General features: G+C 37.6%; 3 protein-coding genes across 11 annotated transcripts in view; 1 reads left to right on the top strand and 2 right to left on the bottom strand.

Moving 5' to 3' along the window:
- ahi1 (Abelson helper integration site 1) lies at nt 1-11,678 on the bottom strand. 3 transcript variants are annotated; one of them, XM_036593902.1, is made up of 27 exons: nt 11,590-11,678; nt 10,500-10,552; nt 10,287-10,411; nt 9,543-10,105; nt 8,797-8,915; nt 8,446-8,626; nt 8,138-8,330; nt 7,943-8,038; nt 7,609-7,794; nt 7,072-7,224; nt 6,808-6,940; nt 6,494-6,617; nt 6,171-6,400; nt 5,983-6,074; nt 5,727-5,845; nt 5,077-5,207; nt 4,565-4,705; nt 4,215-4,405; nt 4,025-4,070; nt 2,861-2,922; nt 2,619-2,733; nt 2,450-2,505; nt 2,211-2,273; nt 1,929-2,091; nt 1,732-1,826; nt 727-806; nt 1-429 (listed from the first exon to the last, which is right to left on the bottom strand). In XM_036593902.1, the coding sequence occupies exons 2-27, from the start codon at nt 10,507-10,509 to the stop codon at nt 249-251; spliced, it is 3,648 nt and encodes a 1,215-aa protein (XP_036449795.1). In that variant the 5' UTR covers nt 10,510-10,552; nt 11,590-11,678; the 3' UTR covers nt 1-248. The 3 variants fall into 3 exon arrangements, with proteins under 3 accessions (XP_036449795.1, XP_036449794.1, XP_036449796.1); XM_036593901.1 differs by having other exon boundaries at nt 3-429; nt 8,446-8,632; XM_036593903.1 differs by having other exon boundaries at nt 4-429; nt 2,885-2,922; nt 8,446-8,632.
- A 1,909-nt stretch (nt 11,679-13,587) lies between these two features.
- Nucleotides 13,588-21,557, bottom strand: lft2 (lefty2). Its single transcript, XM_036592631.1, has 5 exons — nt 21,447-21,557; nt 15,914-16,196; nt 15,350-15,593; nt 14,624-14,875; nt 13,588-13,912 (listed from the first exon to the last, which is right to left on the bottom strand). The coding sequence occupies exons 1-5, from the start codon at nt 21,555-21,557 to the stop codon at nt 13,588-13,590; spliced, it is 1,215 nt and encodes a 404-aa protein (XP_036448524.1).
- The window catches only part of cdc42bpaa (CDC42 binding protein kinase alpha (DMPK-like) a), a 53,149-nt gene continuing 51,328 nt past the window's right edge, over nt 21,432-23,252 (top strand). For all 7 annotated transcript variants that reach the window (XM_036593772.1, XM_036593775.1, XM_036593770.1 and 4 more), the window contains exon 1: nt 21,432-22,754. In XM_036593772.1, the coding sequence (XP_036449665.1) occupies nt 22,577-22,754 (178 nt within the window). In that variant the 5' untranslated portion in view covers nt 21,432-22,576. The remainder of the gene's footprint in view (nt 22,755-23,252) is intronic.

Below are 23,252 nucleotides of genomic sequence, written 5' to 3'. Positions count from 1 at the left end.
TGGTATTTATTAAATTTTTTTACAGATATGTTATATCAAATATTTACACAAATAAATATTACATCAATGATCAATGTTTTTAAAAAGAAACATAATAAATCTCTTTTGTAAAACTAGTTATTAAAAAATCCATTATAAAATTACAAAATACATTCAGATATAAGGCTTAACTACAAAAATAAATGAATAAGCATATTCTTGATATCAATATGCATATAAATCCCTTATCCTCAGCAATGAATATTATATCAGTCTGGTCCTTGCTCCTGATCTGCAGCAGATGGTTCAAAAGCAGTGTTGGTGTGACCTAACCTTGGAAGAGGTCTCCTTTTTCTAGTAAATGGTATAGGAGCTTCAGGATCTGATGATGGGGTCTGAGATAGATCGTACGTGATCTCACTTTTCTTTACCTTTTTCTTCTTTTTGGTCCTTCAAATGAAAATAATAAAGAGTACAGGTCAGACCTTGAACTCTGTTAGAGTACCTTAGCTTCTAGAAAATGAATCAAGTGAATACAGACATGAGTAAGAAAAGAACATGTATCAAATAAAACTTAGAAAAATAGAAGACAAAATGAACATAAAATAAAATCTTGGTGAAAATATCAAATACAACTAATTAAACTGATACTCCCTGATTTATATATGTAACTTGCATTAGACTGATAAATAACCCTTTGTTTAATTAATGCCATAGAGAAAGTGGTGGCAAAATGAAGAGCCATACTTTGCAGCAGGTGCCTCAGCATCAGTGTCCTGCTCAGAAATGATCTTCAGCTCTCCAGAGGCACTGATGGCTGCAGACATCTGTAGGAAAAACATGACAGAAAGCCAGAAAATCAAGAAGCCAGAAAATCCAAATCCACCGCACCCCTTCTTTCCTCCTCAAACACACTTTACCATACTTATAAAGGGCTTGATCATTAGCTGATGAATTAAATCAAGTGCAGGGAATGATACTAGGCTTAGTATCATTGAAGTCCTACAAGACTGGATATGGACACCCCTACAGTGAAGAAATTATCATGCTCAGACTACCAAAGAGGCCTACGAAACACTGAGAACACAAGCTGCTAGAAGCATACAGAAGAGTCCTAGATAAACACAAAACCTTGTTGTCTTTTCCTCTCCAGGCCCATCTACCATTAGCTTCAAGGCAAAAAGGCAGCTATTTCTTCCTTGTAATCTACTCTTCTCTTTTAATAACACTGATTTCTCAGTGATATTGTTGTTTTTAAACTGTAAAAAAGACCTAATGCTGAAAATCAACTGATTTTTTTTATTTGTCACAACAACCATCCATCCATCCATCCATCATCTAAACCGCTTATCCTTCTGGGTCGCGGTGGGGTGCTGGAGCCTATCCCACAACAACCAATTTGAGCCAAAAATATATGAATAGGAATGTTTCCCATTTTAATCATCTTTTATTATTATTAGTGGTTCTGATAGTGAGCACAATCTTGCTCAGAAATATGCAGTAAAATAAAAATAAAAAATCACTTTAATTCCCCAGTTGTACATACTGATACATTTTACTGTGCTGAATATGGACATGCATGCATCACAACTACTGAGTAATGTATGTAAACATTACTGAGTTAAAGACTTTAATGAGACACATCCCCAAAGTCTCGAAATGTACTATTAATAATCCATTATGTAAGACAGGATTAAATACTTTAAAAAGTGTATTAAAATACAGCTGGACCAATATCTACGTTCACATTACCTTTGTCGTCGTGGATCTGTCCAGTCCATGACTCATTTGCTCTGAGGGTCCAGGTTGCATCTCTATAGCCCTTGACAACTCTTCATCAAACCCCTCTGTGTGGACAAAATAAATGCTCAGTCTGGCTACAGCATTAAACTAAATAAGCTAGACTTTAATTGATATTCATTATTAGTTGCCAAAAATGTTCTACTGACTTTCATCAGCTACATAGGCAGCGGGGAAGTAGCCCTTTTGTCCATTGGCTAAGCAACCAAACCACCAACTGTCATTATCTTTATACAGCACATGGATCACATCACCACGTTGTACTGTCAGCTCATCAGATCGATTGGCGATGTAATCGTACAATGATACAACCTACAAGAGAGATCACATGACCTAGCCATCAATACAATAGTCAAATCCAGGCTCAAGAGAAAAGTCTGTATACAGATAAAACATAAATAAAGCAGTCATGGTGTAAGCTAAAGATGTACCGTCTGCTGGACTTCTGCCAGGTCATTCTCAACTTGTTGAGGAAATTCATAATCTGGTAGACTCTAAGAAAACAGAATTTGCTGTTAATAATATATAGTTGTAACAATGCATGAACAGCCATTGGACAGATGTACTTATTTAAAGATTCAAGAATATTTAACTTAATTCTCCTTTAAGTTCAACTTGCTATAAATTCAGGCTAGTGAATAAGTCAAATCAGAAAGTCTCTACGTCTTACCCTTTGCCTTAGGAATGGAGCTCTTCTAATAGGTTGACCCAAAGCACTGAATCCATCTGTGAGAATGAAAAAGAACAAACCTGAGAAAAAGGCTATGCTTCTGAAGCCCATGAAGCTCTATTACGGCTATGTGCAAAGATCATAAATGATCACAGACAGCTTCACGTACAGGTTTGTGAGCTGAGTGTGGCCTGAGGAATAAGCTGGGCACTGAGTGAACTGGACAGCTGTAGCTTGGAGTGAGGGGACAACAGAGATGGAGGAGGAAGAGACATATTCATGCTCTAAAAAAAAACAGCAAAACATAAGGAACTTCATTTCCAGCTATGGTTCCTGATTATAGTCTAGAAGAAACATTTTTCAATGTTCACGTACACCATTATAATATTGTACATTTCAGTTGGTACTGACATTTTTTAAACCACTGCTACTTGCCTCTTGGGTGAGCTCCCTGCCCAGCTGAGACATGCTTCCTTCAATTAAAATAAAATTGTGTTAATAATAAACATGTGTATACATCAACAGAGAGAAAAGTACTGCATCAGTCTGTCATCCATAACATGAGAATTCTAAGGATCCATCTGGGTCTGGTGCAGCTTTGATGCTAAGTGTCAACGATATCACTTCAAAAACAGCTAAACCTATGTAGTACAGTTAACTTTCACATCTTAACAGCATTACCTTAAGATACAGAGTTGAACAGTTAAATTCTAGGATATTTTCTTAGGAAAGGTAGTTGACCAAATTGATCAAGTCCTCAGGCAGCACTGCATTAAAAAAAGACTGTGGTCTAACAAATCAACGTTTGAAATTCTTTTTGGAAATCATGGACACTGTGTCCTGGTCAGCATCCGTGCTGGTGTGGGGTGCATTAGTGCACATGACATGGGTGACTCGCACATCTGTGAAGGCACCATTAATGTCTTTTTTTCAGGGAAGGCCTTGGATATTTAAGCAAGACAATGCCAAAAAACATTCTGCACGTATTACAACAGTATGGCTCCTTAGTAAAAGAGTCCGGATGTTAAACTGGTCTTCCTGCCGTCCAAATCTGTCACCCATTGAAAACATGCCCAATATGAAATTAAAATACACCAAAGGAGACCCTGAACTGCTGAGCAGTTATATTGTATTGTATACCAAGCAAGAACATCAAAACATTTAGGTTTCAAAACCCCAGCAACTGATCTCCACAGTTATCAAAAACGTACAGAGTGTTGTTGAAAGAGGAGGTGATGCAACACAGTGGTAAGCATGACCCTGTCCCAACTTTTTTTGGAACATTCAAACTTGGAACATTCAAACTGGGCATATATTTTTTTAAAAACAATTTTCAAAATTTCTCAGTTTCAACATTTGATATGTTGTCTTCGTACTATTTTCAATTAAATATAGAGTGTAAATGATTTACATATCATAACATGTTTTTATTTACATTTACCATAGTGTCACAACTTTTTTGGAAATGTGGTTGTACACAAATAAATTTCGACAAAAATGTCAGATGTAACCATATCATTCTAAGTCCACGAGCTATCTCTTTACAGTCCACAGGATTCTACAGGAACTACTTACCCTGTTCATAGTAGTACTCTATGCCAGAAGGGTTGCGATATGGCTCCTGAAAAAATAGAACAAATCATGTTTTGTTGAAATTGGTGCTTGACTTACTACAGCCACTAAAAGGTAACAAGCACAATTATAGTAAATATAGTTTAAAACTAAAATTAATCAGCTGTAAAGACAAGATGGAGCTTTACTTTACCAGAACTGAGTCTAGTTTCTGTTTAACACGCTGCATCTTGAGGGACATGCGAGCAGCACTAGCAAAACGGTCCACCCCGGAGGCTGAGGTATCCTGGAATGGCAGCAGCTCGGACTGATTCCTGGCTGTTTTATTATCAACAGTCTCAGACCTGTTCAGCCCTCTCACACTCTCCAGGTCCAACTGGGAAACTGCACAAACAGTAATAACTGATTGTTTTACTGTTCATGTTACAGAACTTAAACAATGAATAAATTTGCAAAAAAAGAAAATGTCTTGACACAATGTGTTAAGCGATCTAATCCCTTACGTTAGGTTAAAAGGGGTTTTGCATAGTCCTGTAATCTTACCTTTCCGGTCATACAAATATAAATGTATTGGTTGATTTTGCCCAAAGGCACAGAAAGCCACCATGTGTTCATGGGGATGGAAAGCCACACTTCTGAGAGCGACTGGATAACATAGCTCTGAGTACACAGCCACCTGATCACCTACATTGGATCGGAGAGCACAAACAGATTTTCAGTGACTGACTTTCTATCATTCTTATTAGTTCTTGAACACTTTTAATGCAATGAATATGCTAAATTGTCTTACAGGAGCAGCAACATGTATTACATAAGATAAAGTAAATTACTAATAAAAATCTACACTACGTAACTGTGTTGGGATAATCTGGACAACAGTAAGAAAACAACACATGCCTAAAACAAAACATGAACATTTGTTTAATTGCTCTTTCATGTTCACATTCTCTCCTCCTTAATCAGTTAGTCTCCAATCCTAGACTTTCTTCTGAGTAGTCAAACCCTGCTCTAATCAAAAAGCTTCATATGGTTATACAGCAGCAATAGGTGCCTACCTGTCTCAGCATTCCACACATAGGCAAGTCCATCCTCACTGCCAGAGAAGATGAAGCTTCCACATGGAGTGAAGGTACTGTTGATCCTCTCTCTGTAGTTTGTGGCACCAATGTATTTCTTTACAGCAAAACTATAGCACAAAATACAAAAAGGTACAAATCTTAACAACCTGACAGATCCTCTTCTATAAATATCTGCAGTGTTTGTCTTAATATATATCATCAATGTCGAAAAAAATCTCCTTCTTCAATTTTTTATTTCTCTTCATTATTTGAGCACAGCAGCTGCCCTTTACATTGTGTGAAAGTTTCATGATAAGACCAATAAAAATGGTCCAAAACTGCTTGAAATAAAGTCTCTTTCCATTAACCTTACTTGAAAGTAAAGAATGTTTTGCCTTCTTTAGTAAATTTGCCATCATGGAGAGTTTTTCTTTGGACAGTGACAGCATATACGTTAATGACAAGTAAATATGTTGCAGGCATATTTTTTGCAGTTATCTTACATATTTGCATACCTACAAGTAGGTATGGTACTCTAAAATTCCATACAAAATTCTACATCTACAGAAAGCATAGATTTTACAAGTGGGCAATATTCAAATTCAAAACAATGTTTCAGATTAAATGCTACATTAAAGGATAGTTACATTCTCAAATCCATCACTCTCAAAACGCTGTCTTTGGCATGAATTAGAAGACGCCTTCCATTTGGGTGCACTTCTAATGAGTTGATGGGAATTCCATTCAGATCGCTTTCCTTTATTTCCTGTGGGCACATTTTATTGTCATTGATGCAGTGTTCACTGACTCAGTAGATACTGATATGCAACATTCATAATTACATTAATGGCACATATATAATCATCGTAACCCCTAAAATCACTGCATCATTCTAAATATTACCTTCTCAATTTTCCAATGACGTGACAGATCCTCAATTTTAGTAGTCCACACAATAATCATGCCAGCATTGTCTGCAGAAAACAGCCTGGTTCCTGCAACAGTACAAACATTCATTTTACTTATTACAACCGCTTATTAAAAATTACACTAAAAAACAACAATGACCAATGACCCAGATGTGACTCTACCTTCATTGTCAAAGCACAGCACATTGATGAAAGACTTGTGTCCCTCAAACTCTTGCAGGAGTTGCCCATTCACATCTTTTACATCTAAATTCCACAACCGGAGCAGGCCGTCATAACCACCCGTAACCACCAGGCTCTGGGCGTGTGGGTGGTACTGAGCACAGTACACAAATGACGGGTGAGGGAGAATCTTCTGAGCAAGACCCTGGAGTCTTTCAATGTTCCACACTCTGAGAGAGATAAAAGTTTTTTTTTAATCATAGTGGATATTTTTAGCTCACATACCATACCTGACAATGGGCACACTTTAAAGGAGCTTTTACCTGACCGTTCCATCAGATGATGCTGAGAGCAGGCATCTGTCATCTCTGGTCCAGCAGAGATCGTAGACAATACTGAGGTGGCCATTAAAAGACGCCAAGACTTTGCCTGAAGGTATCTCATACACTATAGAAAAAACACAATTCTTACTGCATGGTCTGACCCTATATCAGCCTATGCAAGTTATCCAGTAAATGTATACAACATCCAACTGTAGTAGATTATAGCCTAAACATCTAAGGAGGCTCTAGGTTTAGATGGAAGGAGACATACTTGAACAAGCAAACTGTAGCTGAAGTTAGGCTCAGTTCCTCACCTACAATGGGGAAAGCATCTCTGTCTGCGCAAGCAGCAGCCAAGGCTCTGCCGTCATAAGAGAAGCGTAGAGTAAAGCAACCCATCTGGCCTCCACGGAATGACAGCATTGGCTTGTTTGGAATGCGACATACCTGGCAGCATAAATGATTGTTTTCTAATTCCATAGAGTTCCATAACATCCACAAATTAACAATGTGTCACTATGAAGCCTTATCAATAAATTGTTACATTAGTCAGTAATTAATAACATATAACAAAATACCTGTCCAGGCACGCGACTCCACTTAATAGCCTCTGATTTGCTCTCCAACAGTTGTGTGGAGGTTTTCTGGGTAAGTTCAGTGTGGAGCTCACTGTACGAGGTGCTGCCCCTCTCTTGCTGTAGAGCCATCATTGAGCGGATACTGGGATCTACCTGCACAGCAAAGTCAGGTCAAGCAGAAACAGAGTAAATACCTAACAGAAGATCATGAAACTTCTGTAATTTAGTCCAAGTATTGGCATGCACGTACATGTAATACTAACAAAATTAAAATTGTAACAAATTACAAATATAAAACATCTTTAAGAATTCTCAACACAACTTTGCATTGATGTCCCGTTCCACCCTGGATTAGCTATCCTCAACTCAAAAATGTTTCCATTATCTAAGCATTTAAGCAGACGACTGATGTTCCATAACAGGGTAAGCAAAGTTTTACTGAAGAATAAACACCTACATTTATTAGCCTGTTTTTCAACAAATCATTCGTTTGTATTAGAATTTATAATGGGATGCAAGACCTAGATGTAAACCCACGTGTTCAGGTAGTTTGAGGCCTTTCACTGTGACGTAGAGAGTTGAGGTATATCTGTTCCTAGGAAACTTTGACCACCACTGAAACACTTCGACTGTTTGTGGGACCTTTTTCGCTCTAGGAGGAGGGCTGTACAGCTGGAGACGCAGTTTGCTGTCAATGTTCATCACACCATTGGTTCCTACAAGCTAACAAAAAAAAAACTTTAAAGTTTAAATAGTCATGCTTTAAGAGTTACAGTGGTTCAGCCATGGATCACAACAGGCTGACAGTGTACTATATTTTAAAAACAAAAAAAGACAAATACATCAAAGTTACACAGGCAAGTTCTGGTACCTTCAAAAAAGCCCAAGCAATTTTACGAAATCCACGCTCATGCTGATCAGCAGAGACATTTGCTCTTGCCTCTTCCATGCTGACGAAGTCAAGAATCTATAACATTAAAAAATTGGTTTATTGTTTACTGATTTGTGCAGCATTAACAATGGATAATGTACTCATCAAAAACACTACTAGACAATGCTGGCTCACCTCAAAAAAGAGGATCACCTGTGGACACTCCTCACTGTCATGAAGGAAATAACCAAATCTCTCATTGAAGATGATCTGCTCCTCCCATTCTGGGACCGTTGACTTGTTTTTCTTGAAGTCAAAAGGCTGAGATATGATTGGCAGGATGTGCTCAACATTCTCTTGTTCATAGAAAGAAGAGACTCGACGATGGCTGTGTAAAAGATAAATTACAGAAGCATGAGTACATATATACATTAATATAGCCTTTTGTAACTCTATTGCACAGTTAGGACAAAACCTAAAACAAAAGAAGGTCAAATCCCCACCTGTCCTCTTTCTTCACATACTGTCCAGTGATCTCGTCCACAACATGGACTTTTACCATGGGGTGGGACACCAGAAGGTCAGTCTTGAGCCGGTCTGTACGGTGAATGTAAACTCCCAGCACCAGGCTGTCATCAAAGGCCCGCCTCTGAGAAGCCTCCACCTCCGCCTGACTGTCCTCAACTATAACTTGAGCCAAAGGAGAGCAAACATGTCCCGAACATTGTCAACAGCATGGAACCAGAACCATATGTTTAGTGAATCTGTGTCAGCATTATAAATATTTTAATATGGACATTTCTGACCATCTCATACTTGTCATCAGAATGTCCAGCAGGCATTACATGTCATACCTTCCTTTCTTTTCTTCTTCTTTTTCTCTTTGGGTTTTACTGCATCTACTTTGTCCTCCTCTACAGCATCACCTTGAATACTTTCCTTTGATTTCTTGTCAGTTGTTAATTCAGAATGGCTTTGGTAGTGTTTCAGTAGAAGATCATTATAATAGCAGTGAAGATTGAACATTATGAAGACAAAACAGAAAAAAAAGATTATTTATGTTGTGTAAAGATATTAAGAACACAATGTAATAAAAAGTATGCACTGACTAATGAATTGATGTGATACTACTGATGAGCTAAAGAGTGTACTAATCCTCAAAAAAAAAGAAATATCAGTTTTTGTTGTGTGACCTACATTCCTGTCCTACATTCTTGTTAAACTGTACCATGTCATTGTATTATGACTAGCATGTCAGCTTCGGGCTAGTATGCTAGCTTGGAGTTAACATTAGCTTGTAGACAGAGCATGAGTTTGGGAAACTATTAAGAACAAGGTCAGCTTCAAATATTGAACTTAATAATAATAATAATAATAATAATAATACTGACTGCTCTAATAAACTAAACATTGAAACATTAACATATTAATATAAGGCACATTTACAGCCAATCCTTATTTCTGCTGTATCAAAAAATCAGATCAAGATACTGTATCTGTGAATTCTCTGTATCATTACACTCCTAATAAAAGTCACAGTCACCTCAAAAACAATTATCAATGTTACACACACCCGCTACATACACTTGTCATATTTTACCTTTCATCTTCATCACTCGCTCTTAGGTTCTTCTTCTTTTTCTTCTTCTTACCAAGCTCATTGTTTAATACCAAAACTTCTTCACTTTTGGGCAACTTTTCACTGTGTTTCTTTTGAGTGGTCTTCTTAAGAGCCCTCTCCTCCTCCCGTGTGATCTGCTGCTGATATTCCTGAAGAAGATCATCTTCAGGCTCAGACTCTACTTTCTGTGCACCATCACCTTCTCCTCCTCTGCTCTTTCCTCTTTTACCCTTTCTATTCTGCCCCAAATCTGGTTCAATAGTAACTTTTGTTTCGGCCTTCCCAGCATTTCTGTCTTCTTCATCTTGAACAGGTGGTGGAGGAGGCAGTTTCCTTTTACTCTTCTTCTTCCCTGAGGTCAGTGGGGATTTCTCATCATTTACATTATTGCTGACGTTGGCCTTCTCTGACACCTCCACCTCTCTGCGCCTGTTCTTAGTAAATCTTGGGCTACCCAGTGCAGGGTCATATGTGTTATTAAGAATGGTCTCATCTTCTTCAGTGGTTTTACTCAAATCTAAGTTTCTGCTCAAAGTGTGAAGCTGCGAGAGATAACAAGAGCAAAACAAATATAACAAGGGTTGGGTTGCAAGACTCATGTGAGAGGGGAAATCTACCAATAGTATTGCGCATTATATATTTTGTGCATTACGAATGCTTTGTTAATGTGACAAATTAATAATAAAGAAAATGAAATGTGTCTTAAAAGACCCGACCACTTACCACAACATTCTCCTGCAATTCGACAACTTGCTGTTTGGACCTTTTTTTCTCTGAGGGAGGGTTTGTGTATCTCTTCAACACCTCGTCAAAGCGGGCTTTCGTCTTTGCTCTCACATCAATCTGACCTAATAAAAAACTATGTTAGTTAACAGACCATAGCAAGGTGCGAGTATATACACAGTATGTGACTGGCGAGTTTTAAAGCGTTATTACCTGCAGGCATTCTCAAACACTGGGAGTAAATTCATTCTGTACACAAAAGACCCCTGAAACACACAAATATGTACATGTAAAATATGTGTGTTAGCTAACGTTACACTCTTAAAAAAGATGGTTTTCTAAGAGTTCCTTGGTAAAGGGAATGGCTCTATTTAAAACCATTTGAATTCTATACATAACCAATTTATGCTTAAATGTTCTTTGCATGGTGAAATGGTTCTTCAGATTGATGGAGAATGTGTTGTATATGGTATAATACATAACATATATGAAAATGGCTCTATAAAGCTATATAGCTCTAAAAAGAGTTATTATATTGTTACAATATTAAGCATGTAACAAAACCATTTTGGTGTTATATTGAACAATTTTCAATTAGGTTCATAGATAATCAAATACAACACACTCTCCGTCAATCTGAAGAACCATTTCATCATGCAAAGAACCATTTAAGTGTGACATGGTTCTATATAGAACTGAAGGTTTTACATATAAGCATCCCCCTTACTAAATAACCCCTGAAGAACCATCTTTTTAAAGAGTGTACTTCTCAAACAAGTAACAGACAGACAATGTTGTGTTCTTTGTCGTGCGGGCTGATGCCCCATTTAAACTAACCTTCGGTGAATTCTGATGGATTAAGCTGATTCAAAATAGCTCGGCAAAGAAGTCATGATGTAACGTATGGGAGCTAGGTTAGCTAGGTCAGCTAGCTGACGAGCTAACCGGGTTATCCATCCAGCTTGCCGTGTTAACTCTCGCGAATTGCAGTCAGAAACAGTTACAGTGTCACAAATTAAACTAAGGAGAAAAACGAGTATATTCTTACAAGCTAATCCAGAGTAAACAGTAGTTGCTGTGCTTGGCTCGCTACGGCTGAGACGACATTGGCCGCGCACTGAGGGAGAATCTCCGCTCTCTCAGTTAACGCCGCTAATCTAACGTTAGTGCTGGCTAGATTAGCCAGCCAGCCTGCCTACAGTAAGATAAAATGAACAACGAACATAGTGTAACAGTCCACTTTGCCTTTTTATGTAATTTGAGACTAAACAAAATCATTTACTGTATAAAATAGGTCAGTTACCTGAAAACTTAACCATCCCTTTTGTAAATGTTTGGAGTCCGTTAGCCATGGAGTCGTTGCGATGGCAGCCAACAATAAACAAGTTTTAGCCCAGCCTCTTTGGTGACGTTGTCTCAGAGAGAACCAATAAGAACGGCCGTTAATTCTCTAACCCGACAGCGACATCTGGTGGCAGAAATTAATAGACGCATAGTCTGGGTCCTGTATCCCCCGCCAAAAGGGCCTAGCATGGGGATTTTCAGCTCTAGGGATCCGTTGCCCTGAACAGTTTCATGTTGTCCCTGTTCTAGCACATCTGGTCCACCTTATCAGCTAATTATCACGCCCTTTCTGAGTGTGGTTAGGGATGAATCTCAAATGTCTCCATACCCAAATAGTGCTCTGAATGTTATACAGGGAGTCGTGTGGCTAATGACTGAATATAAACGGCTTTCTATTCGACATGTAGCTAATGCACTATTTGGGTGTAGAGGCCGTTATTTCATGACCTACATAGTGCACTACATACGAGCAGGGGGGCATTTGAGATTTAGCATAGGTGTGCTTGACTCGAAGGACTGGACTTGAAAATCCCTGCGCTACTATGGTGGGGCGTATCCGCAGGTATACGATGTAAACCCACCTCTAAGAAGACTGATTTAACGTATACCTGCCTAAAAAAGCAAAAGATACGTCACATTTTTTGAGCCAGTCAGTCAGAAACAACAAAATGTCCTTTTTTCAACTGTCGTTCTTTTCCCCGCCTCTACAGTCACAGGTAAAACTCCATAATATAATGCTAGTTGGTTAACAGCTAGTTAGTCCAAGGAGGGAAGTGGGGAACACTGGCCCCTCAACCTCATGAAGGCTTTGTTATTTGCCTGATGATTCTTTAGGATAGGGAGAACTAGCCTAAAATGCACAGTGCATTGAGAATTTAGGAACAGATTGGAAAACACTGACTTGCCACAAAGTCAATGAGCTGATGTTGGAGTTCAGCTTGGGTTCTGTATGGCTCTATCAGTCTGGTTCTATCAGTCAGATGTGGATAGAACACACTGGGAAGTTAGCATACTGTTCTATGCTACACTTTTGTAAAGCTGTCAGTCCACTCATCAGGCAAATTGCATTGGTTACAGGCCAAAACACTGGCAGAACTTAAATAACTTTGTAAAGGACAACTGTAAAATTAGACTTTGAGAACTACATGATAAAAATATCATTCTTTTTTATTTAATGAGTAAAGCACAACCATAACTGTGTATTCCTGTTTCTGTGTAGGGCAGATTTAGATCAGATTTTAGCCATCAGGTAAGCAAGTAATAATATGGCAATATGGGACACACGTCATAGGGCCTGAATGCTAAAGGCACACATTTATTCAGTTTTTATTTAAAATTGTTATATATTTTTATTAAATGAGCCAAAATGTAGCATTTACATATTTAGAAAGAATACACTGGTAAACCACAGATGAAATTGGACAATACAAGACTTTCCTAAAGCACTTATTACCTGATGGCCCAGAACACCTTAATACATAGACACACTCATGGGGAATACTTGTTATTTACTATTTCTGCCCCTCTTTCAAATATAATTGAAAAAAGTTTGGTGTTAAAACTTGTTGATGTGTTAATGGGTGATTTGTGTGAAGTGAGCTAATTTGCATTTAAATGAAGTTTTATGTTGATAATTCACACAAAACTAATCCGCTGTTTTGGATTTAAAGGTTGCTAATAACTATCTAAAACTGTGAAATTCCACTCTCTTTTTCGGACAAACTTCCCTAAAGATATAAACAATCTGCTTCAAGTTCTCAAAACTCTTGTAGCATTTATGAAATTATTAAAATTACTCGCATGATTGTGAGAATAAATTGATTTTATTTTCAAAAAATATATATAAATGAATCACACAATCTTTTATAATGCAAAACAAAAGTGACATTTTTTCAAGATTATATTATACAGTCTTATTTTTCAAGTGCTTAAGTAAATAACTGAGTGTTGAAATATTTCAGGCTGTAAATAGTTTGTCCATGGAGCATCCACACTTTTCAACAACCATGTTTGGGAATTCAGCCACCTCGATTGCTGTGTGCTCGCCTTTCTTCACCAGGTACATGACAGGCAGTGGTGCGGTTTGTGCGACTCCGCAGGTCCTCTGTCCGTAACCATAATTGCGCTTGGGCTGCTTGCACCCTCCTGTGCATCGGAAAGCCTGGTAGCCAGCAGGTTCGATGATCCAGTACTGTGTCCACGTAAGCTCTCTGAAGTTTATGTAATGCTCCTCCCGACAGCACATGACACTGTCTGTGTTCTGCCTGCAGTCTCCTGGAGACCTGTGGAGATGAAGTCATTAATGCCATGCCCATTATTGACTACTTATATGATCTGTTTGAATTGTACACTGAAAAAGTGCTTTGCATTAACTAGATGCAAAAGCGTTTACTGAAAAACGTTGTTGAATTTACATGACTCAAATGTGAACACTTCTGAGTAAGTTAAGTACGTACTCATAGTAGTTATGTTGATGTAACACATTTTATTCATGTTTAGCCAGTGTACACATTTGAATAATATAAATTCAAAGCAACGTTCAAGCAACTTTTCGATGGATTCAGGTAATATGGGACAGAGTGGCAGGTTAAACCAAAAGTTGTTTTTGTATTTTAATTAGTCTTTTAGTCTTTTTTCCATTACATTTTATATTTCCTTTCACTCATTTAGAAAGACACTAGTTGATATTGAAATAAACAAGTTTCTTTAGGTGTCGCCTATTACCTGATGGCTTAGAATACTTGAATCCACACATTAAAAATATTTTATAGCTTTACTATTCAAAGCACTATCATCTTCCCTGTGTAACTGAATGGAGGTGTTAATTATAGCACTTCACAGCTGTAATCTGCATTTTGCAGCTGTAAAAATGTGTTGTTGATTTAACTTTACCAAAACTTAACAAAAGTAACAAAAATACAGACCTTATGTTATCTGAACACAGTGATTAACTTAATTTCACTTGAAGTAGTAAAAAAGAGTAGCAAACTTACCCATATTCATCCAAATTTAAGGTGTATAAAACAAGCTCTGGTGTGCCTGCACTCTTGTCAAGGGTGTTTTCAGATGTTTGTTGCGTGGTGAAGCGCACTCTTTTTGCCATTTCTGCTGCGTATCTGCCAGGCCTCTCTCCCTCAACCCAAACCTCCAAATGGAGTGGAGTTTTCTTCTGGGACTTCGACCAGTAATGAACTGCTTGAGTCACATCAAAGTTTCTCCAGCCAGATTCGTGTAGTGGCACAAGCCTATCAAAACACAGGAGTTAAACACTATTCAAATACTCAACCTGCAATGAGGGTTGTAAAATAGACATAGTTTGTAAGTCGTTATCACAATTTTGGCCTTTGAGATACTTATGCTGCAGAGGCCTGCAATATGCAAATGAGTTATACAGCAAATCACAGCATTCTTATTGTGTAATGTAAGCATCTCAGATGTTAACAATGAGTAAATATATCAAGGCATTCACACAATAAACACACTGAAAAAATGTAATCTTTAACCACAACACAAATGTGTCCAAATGTCCAAAAGGAGAGTAGCATAAAATGTACAATGTGTAGACATAATATGTCTTCAGAAAACATTAAATGAATTTCCATAATATACAATATGTTAGCTTTACAAAAGTGTGCAGCAATGTAATAGCAATGTTATATTTGTTTGTTTTATTTTAATTTATGTTTGACAGTATGAATTTGGCTCATTCTTGTGCTTACCTTGAGTCTATCAGTGCTGTTTGATTGGAGCCATCGCCCAGGCCCCCCACCCAGTAAATGCTGACTCGGGCATTGCTGACAGGTCTCTGTTTCTTTTTATCGAATGTGTGCTGATGCCGTGGAGTCGTCTGGTAAAGTTTGAGCTCTGCCATGGTGACCTCGCTGTTTTCCTGCAGCCTTGTCTCCATGTCAAATACAAGGCGCTGTTGAGTCCTATCCGAGTAATGAATTTCCCCTGGTATGTCTAGAAGAATGTTAAAGGCATGTTAAAAGATATGTCCATGGATTATTCATTAGAGGTATACTCTTAACAATAAAGTTGCCTAAAAGGGTTCTTTAGACAGAGGCTATTGTAGAACCACTATAGGTCCCAAAAAAAACTTTAAATTTTAAATGACATGTGCAAGTGTCAGTAATCTTTTTATATGTCAAGAAAATTCATATAATGTTCTATAACAATGCAAGATTTTCAACCAAGAAATCTTTATAGGAGTTGTTAAGAGTTAAGCTAAGGTTAAAACAGACACAATAGACATTAGTTCTTCTCTTCAAAAGAGAACCTACCTGTGCCAATGTGACTGCGTCTGAGAATTCCCGCTAGACTTGGTAGAGACCTCCGTCCTCTCTTCTTGTGCTTCCTCAGCATGGACACGTACTTGTTCTTGACGTGAGTTGGGACGACCAGGTTCTCCAAGTCTCTCTTTTCAATCTTAGGGAAGTCCATTAGGCCGAGTTTTTGGAGCATTGCTTCCTTCATATCATCAGCAGCCCAACTGTGTGCTGTGGAAATAACCATAGCACACACAAACAGGTGGATGAGGAGAGCCATGTTTGTCTGGCTTTCTAGCTACTGATGAAGTGACTAAAGCTGAGTGACCTTCCCCTTTATATGCAGCTGCACCCTTTGCATCACGTCTAGACGAGGCCACGGCCATAAGTGGGTGGCAACCCCAAAGGACAGGTCCACTTCAAAGGCACAGCACATTACAGTCACTAATTGCGGCTCATTACTTTGTGTTTTTTCTCAGTTAAGTACAGCTATGAGGGCTTTTCATCAAATTCAAATAAACATTTTCTCTCTGTTGCCTAAAATAAGCATCTGAATGGAGTTTTACAATGAGCATAATGAAGTCTCAACTGTATCATCATAAACTGAAATCCGTAAATTTAGCATACATTTTTTGTAAGGTTTTAGCAGTATTTGCCTCTTACTAATATGTTGAATGTAGCCTAATGGACACAACAAATTAGTCTCAGAATTGTTGTTTAAATTTTAGATGTTATTATTTTTTTCACAATTTTTTCAGCCCACTGACATTAAATAGCTGTGGATTAAGAAGAACACAGGGGAAAAGAAAGCATATTCATGAATGACTTATAAGGTTCAAGTAATTATTACAGAAACAGACAGCAAAGTTAAGCATGGGCTCAGAGATGTGGATTGGAAGAAGTTTTCTCAAGGGGGTGATTATCTCTTACTGATGTTGGATCAGTCAGACCTTTTTTGTCCCACAAGAGGGAGGACTAAAGTTGGCCTCAGTCCACCTTGTGTATTGGCTATAGCTTCTTCTGAGATGACAGACACAGAAGACTAGAGAAGGTCTGTTAATGGATCATCTCATGTCAGACAACTAACTAAATAAACTCCCCATGATCATGTTATTAACACTAGTTTTTTTGTCATGGTTAAAATGTTTAATGTCAGCAGGGACATTATAGTTAAAGCACGTCAATAGAGTAACCATGTTCAACAGGCCTTTATTAAATACTGAAGACAATTGAAAGCAAACTGATTTTAGTTAACAAAGTGTATTTTGTAGTCTGCAGTTGTTTTTTATATTTTTATAACTTTTATATTTTTTATATTTTATATAACTACATAGTAAGTGTCTTTATCTGGTTCTGTTAAATAATTAATTATTTATTATATTAGTTGTATATTGTATCGTGTTGTCACACCAACCACAATCGCAACCATTCACATGTTAATATCTCCTATGGGCATAATAAAAATGTGACAGTACAGTCTTATTCAAATGTCAATAATAGACCTTTTAAAGAATATATGTACCAAATATGGTACTTATATCTGTATTATAACCTGTTTTATTAATTTACTTTTTGTAGAACTCATAAGAAATCAAGACAATCTGTATTTTAATTTATATTTTGCCTTTCATAAAAATCCCACCTAAATGACTAGTCGGATTAAATGAGTCAAATCATAGACCTATCAATTACCATATCATTATTCCATTAGGTCATAAGCTTTGGAGTGTTACATGTATTAGAGTGTAAGAGATAATTAAAGAGTGCTAAAATGTTAAGTCCATATTAAAGAGCAATTTATTAAATCTACTCATAACAATTAATCTATGTGAGTATCAATATAAAACATCCAAAGGCACAGAAACAGGAACCATATATCTAATATTCCTCTGTGGTATTTTTCAGACTATTAAAACATGATCTACATGAAGTGTAAGCCCATGCCTCCTAATTAAGTCCAGCACTGAGGTGTTCATGTGTTTTGATGCCAGTGGACAGTTAATGCTACTGACTAGACCTGCAATTCATTATATACTCTGCCTATATGATTTACCTGACTATTTTAATCCAATTACAGAAAATGCCAGTCTGACATCTTAATTGAATAACAGTAGCCATCATTTGTTTCTTCTGTCTTATATTCTCCTTGAGGACAGGCTACAAATTTCTCCAGCCCAATGTGAATACACATATTATTTTGCTCTGAATACATAATCTTCAATTTGCAGTTCAGATTGCCCTCAGACACATTTACATGTTAATAGCCCATACATGGATTGAAAGCTCCTGTAGTATGTTTTGTTTGCTATCTCAGGCATTACCTAATAATCTCATGCCTTATTTGAAGATTTAAGGAAATGTTATTTTAATCCTTTTAGGAGTCTCGTTGTTAAATTTGTAGGATTCTCTGCACTTTTAGATGTTTTACATTTGCATTACACTTGCATTAATAACTAGACTAATATGATAAAGAATGGTAGAAACTATTGTGGAAACTATTGGGAGGATTCAGACTGGTTAATTGTTTCCCATCTATTACAGCAAGATTGCAGGTTAAGAACCAGTAAAATAACAGTAAAGGTCTGAAACAAGCTGGTCTGTACTCTTTCCACAGCATTCAGAAAGATGTTGTGATTTAAAAATGGATGAATACATAATATGAACATGGGTTTGATTTTGTGTCAGGTAGACCAATTCCATGACAAGTCCTTTAAAGAACCTCAAGGGCTCATCTGTCCATGAGATAAAGCTTCAAATAACCCGTGCAGTTGTGCATAATACCATGCACTTTTCAAATAAAGTGCTGGCATCATATTTTAGTAAATGAATGATAGAAGTAGGCCTAGTAATTGAAATATTTTCATAAATGATCCTACTTTCCATTTACTTAATTTCCATTTTACTTAATATTCCCATTTGAAATCCATAGATTACAGACATAAGTAAACACTGGTTTACTTTTCACTACTTTATAAAGACCATATTCTGGAAATTCATACAGTATCAGTGAGACAGTGGAGATGGAAGGATTTGTGTGAATTCTCCAAGTGGAAAACAATAGCTCAGTGGGATAAAACCAACCAAAATACCGTCCTTTTCATTTCTCTTTTTAATCAAAACGCAAGCCCCAATAAACACATTAGGCTACGTGCTAATGAGGGACAGCATGTAGGTTATTAGCATTACAAAATCTGTCCATTGAAACAACGGCAGGCTAGCGGCGAGGCCCTTATCTTCACAGGCTATCACTCGAAGTGGGCACCTCGAATATTCACTTTTATGATTAGAACATAGCTACATCTGCTGTAATGTTTCTGAACTGTGAATATCTGAATAAGCTTTTTAATCTGGCCAGCAGTGGGCGCTATTGCACCATTATCATCTTTAGTAGCAGAAACGGCGATGGCCAAGCGTGAACAAATAGGGCAACTTAATTTGATCGCTAATACAGCTAAATTAAAAATAGACTTTACTGTTGGCTTTTGAACCCTTCCTATCTTCTGGTTTAACCTAGACGCTACGCTAGCTTTGTAAAACCGGACCGTATTCTAAGAAATCCTGGCTTTTAAAAACTGAACACCTTGATGCATTTTCACTCTTTCTGTATTTTACTATAATTATACACATAAATAAGGTAAACCGGTTTAGTCTTGTGTATCTTATTCATATATGGTCTATTTCTACTACTACTACTACTCTCTCTCTCTCTCTCTCTCTCTCTCTCTCTCTCTCTCTCTCTCTCTCTCTCTCTCTGTCTCTCTCTCTGCGTGTGTGTGTGTGTGTGTGTGTGTGCGCGTGCGTGTGTTATAGTGGCTCCAAAACCAAACCACACCCCCTGGATCTACAGCCAGTCCACGTTTTTGTTCTGTTCCAGCTCCCAGTGCACCTATGTCAGGGTTCAGTAGTAATTTAGTCAGATGTACGAGTTGGAAATCATGTCTCACAGGATAATTTGCAGACTCTGGCTACATTCCAGGCTGCTCTGGCTGTAAATTATGTTTTTTGTGTCTTACACAACTGCCTCACAGACTACTCTTTACACTTTTTGCCCTTTTCTACAGACTTGCATTCCAGTAACCCCACGATTAAGAAACAGATTAAAAAATAGGATGCATTATGTGTAAACTCAGTGCTGATTTATACTTGTTTTCCATAATGAATCTATTAAGACTTTTATTGTTCGCTATTTATCCTGAACATGGTTAAAATGTTTGATGAAGGTGATGATGATGATGATTACTATTATTAATATTATTGTTGTTGTTGTTATTATTATTGATCCCCAAGGGGAAATTGGCATGCTACAGTAAAATAATTTAAAAAACACTGGACAATACATCATAAATATTTACTTATTTACAGTTATATATTGCTTGTATATAATTTTCCATGTTTATTATTATTATTATTATTATTATTATTATTATTATTGTCATAGAAAGAGCAATCATAAATTACTGCATTCACAGAGGACACAATAGCCACCTAAACTTGCTGTAATTAGCCTGGCAAAATTACATGTTACTTATACGTAGGATTATGTGAGTTCTAAGTAATTCATGTAAACTGTAGCTTGGGTTTATTTTTAATGGAGGAAAAGTTCAAATTTGAATTTGAATCAGCATCTTAGTTCTTAGATTGACAGAAAGGACCAGGCCAGTCAGAAAAAAGGCGACAGGGGGCAGAATACACTTCACAAATCATCAGTCCTTTTACTTCTACGTGCGAAATTTCTAATATTTAAGGATTTATGTAAATAAGCAGACGAGAGGTCCGCGTTAAGCAAAGCTGCTCACATCGACTAAATATAGACAGTACAGTTCACAAAATTCACTGAGAAAAATAAATTTCTTATTTATAGACTAATTAGTATTATTTTGCTTAAAGTACTCATTAGACTGTTTAAAAATTAAAAATATATATCGGACTCCTGTAAGAATCGTCTGTAATGTTGCCTTGAATAGCAGACTTAAGAGAACGTGTTCTGTCCTTTATCAGGGAGATTAACTCACTATATCTGAAATCTTATGTGTGTGGGGTCTACATGCATCTCTGAGCTTGCCTGAGAAACAAACCTGAAGGGATCAAACCATATGGCTCAGAAAAATCGCTTTTATCACTCATATTTTCAGTATTTTGATCGCATACTCGTTTTTAACAAAACAATAGAAAATCCAAATTTCATTGCTAATAAATATGTTTAGAAAATGTTTAATTTATTATTTAGAAAAAATACGAATAAAAATTAAATGAGTAGTATTAGATGTTTATTCAATGTATACAAAAAAAATAATCACTTTACAGCAAACGCGGTTTTCTTCTTTATTATATTTAGATTAGTTGTTTGGCATGAATGGGTTAATGGAAAATGATCAATGAAAGTGTGTCTTTATTGGTGACGGATGCACATAGCGGGAATGCTTCCAGCATCCCTGAATTTTCCATAAAGTAAAACAGCTGTCGGTGTGTGTGTGTGTGTGCGTGTGCGTGTGTGTGTGTGTGTGTGTGTGTGTGTGTGTGTGTGTGTGTGTGTGTGTGTGTTGGTCGCCATGTTGGTGTGGGGCTCGTTTCTCCCGTTTCTCCTGCTGCTGCTGTGTCCGCAGTGTGAGTGAACGGAGCGGGGCTGCAGGGGGAGAGACACAGCGCCCACTCCCCACATCGGCACTCTCCCTCCGGCAGGGAACCAACTACTACTCACACTGCCCACTCTCGACCGAGGACAGGACTTGTTTGCTTAGTCGTCGGATTATTATTATGGACTATTATCCGTACTGTCTGCTCCGAGGAGCGAGCTAATTTTTTTAGAAGTTGTGTCAAGTTAGCTTTCATCTGGCTAACACGGTTTGTCGCCCTGTGTTAGCTTGTCGGCTAGAACTTAACTTTGTGGTTAGCTAACCGTAGTTCGCTACAGTGCGCCGTTATTGTGGTTCACGTTAATGCTAACGTCTCATATGTGGATTTATTATATTAAATAATAGCTGAACAAAATAGTTAGTCCTTTTGGTTACCTAAGTAATCGATACTTACCTTCGTGTTTTTTTTTAGTTTTCAAGCAGTCATACCGCTAGCGAGCTTATTAGCCACCTAGTGTATGCTACTCTGCTGCAGGGATACGTTAGCTAACGTTAGCCGTTTGCCACCACTGCAGCTGAGGTAGAGTTGATGTCCAGTTTTAAATCTTGACAAGACACTAACGTTTGATAATGAGCAGCTTCTCAGTGTTTGGTTATAAACCAATGCTGCTTAAGAACTGAGGCGTTGTGGTGGTCAAGTTAATCGCCAGGCTATAGTTCAGTTATTGACTATCGTTAGAAGATCGGTGTCGGTTCTGACAGTGCAAAGGACATTTCAGTTTGTTTCAATGGCACATAATTAAAATTTGCCGACTGGCTTGAGGCTCAAACAAACTTTCAGAAAATGTAGCGGAAAGTTTTTAGCGACGCTAAGTGATTCGCAAGCCGACATAGCTAGCTTGCTAGCTAATGTAGTTTGGACGCACAATGGTTTGCTGCTGCATATGAATGGGGTCATGAATTGTTTTCTTATGTGGCTAAGCTAGCTGTCTGCTTAGCCCCACCATCGACGTGGCTCGTTGACCACCTTTCATGTTATTGTTTTCAATTGCAAGAATATTCTCTCACATTTTGGAATAAGACAGGGACTACCCTCGTTTGAACCATGTCGGGGGAAGTTCGTTTGAAAAAGCTAGAAAAAATGGTCCTCGACGGCCCCGTCCAGTCTAATGGACAGTGTTTCAGCGTTGAAACTCTTCTGGATGTTCTGGTTTGCCTTTTCGATGAGTGCAACAACTCTCCGCTACGAAGAGAGAAGAATATAGCCGAGTTCTTGGAGTGGGGTAAGTGTAGCGAATGAAATCAGGACTCCGAAATGGAAGTTAATGCGATTGGCTTTGTTCACGTAGGTTTAGAGTGCGAAACATCAAAGAGTGCTGCATTCTTTATAGCCAGAATGGACCACATGCACACATTACTGGTAAATGACAAAATTCAGAATGTCAGAGTGGGACAACTGCGTCGTCATTTTCTGAACACGCTGCTGCTGAATGGCTAAATTACTTTTGCCCCCTCCCATCATTCTTTGCCCCCTCTTATGGATCTTTAATAGTACGACACATTTTTACTGCTTTAGATGTCTTCATCGTACAATGTGATCCACAGATATAATTCATTAAATGCGAAAAATCATATTTCAAGAAATTGGGTAAATTATGACTACTGTACTTTCTTGGTGTGAACATTATTTTCATGCTGTCTTCAGAACCACGTTGGTACAGTTGTGAGGATTTTTTTGTGAACACTTTGGAGTTATTTGGTTTTAAGTTATTATAGAAAGT

The sequence above is a fragment of the Colossoma macropomum genome, unplaced genomic scaffold (genome assembly GCF_904425465.1).
Source record: "Colossoma macropomum unplaced genomic scaffold, Colossoma_macropomum, whole genome shotgun sequence".
NCBI lineage: Eukaryota > Metazoa > Chordata > Actinopteri > Characiformes > Serrasalmidae > Colossoma > Colossoma macropomum.
This window is presented reverse-complemented; position numbering and strand designations above follow the sequence as displayed.

Bases quoted from the DNA above. Each gene is read 5' to 3' on its own strand.
- ahi1 (XM_036593901.1), bottom strand. The intron at 8,039-8,137 runs GTGAGCCAGCAT...TTAATGTTATAG, and splicing joins AGGTGATCCTCTTTTTTGAG to ATTCTTGACTTCGTCAGCAT. The intron at 1,827-1,928 runs GTCAGTAGAACA...TTGTCCACACAG, and splicing joins TGCCTATGTAGCTGATGAAA to AGGGGTTTGATGAAGAGTTG.
- lft2 (XM_036592631.1), bottom strand. From the start codon at position 21,557: ATGTGGGGAGTGGGCGCTGTGTCTCTCCCCCTGCAGCCCCGCTCCGTT. The intron at 16,197-21,446 runs GCGACCAACACA...CTTCATCAGTAG, and splicing joins ACGAGCCCCACACCAACATG to CTAGAAAGCCAGACAAACAT. The intron at 13,913-14,623 runs GTAAGTTTGCTA...TCATCTCCACAG, and splicing joins TTAAATTTGGATGAATATGG to GTCTCCAGGAGACTGCAGGC.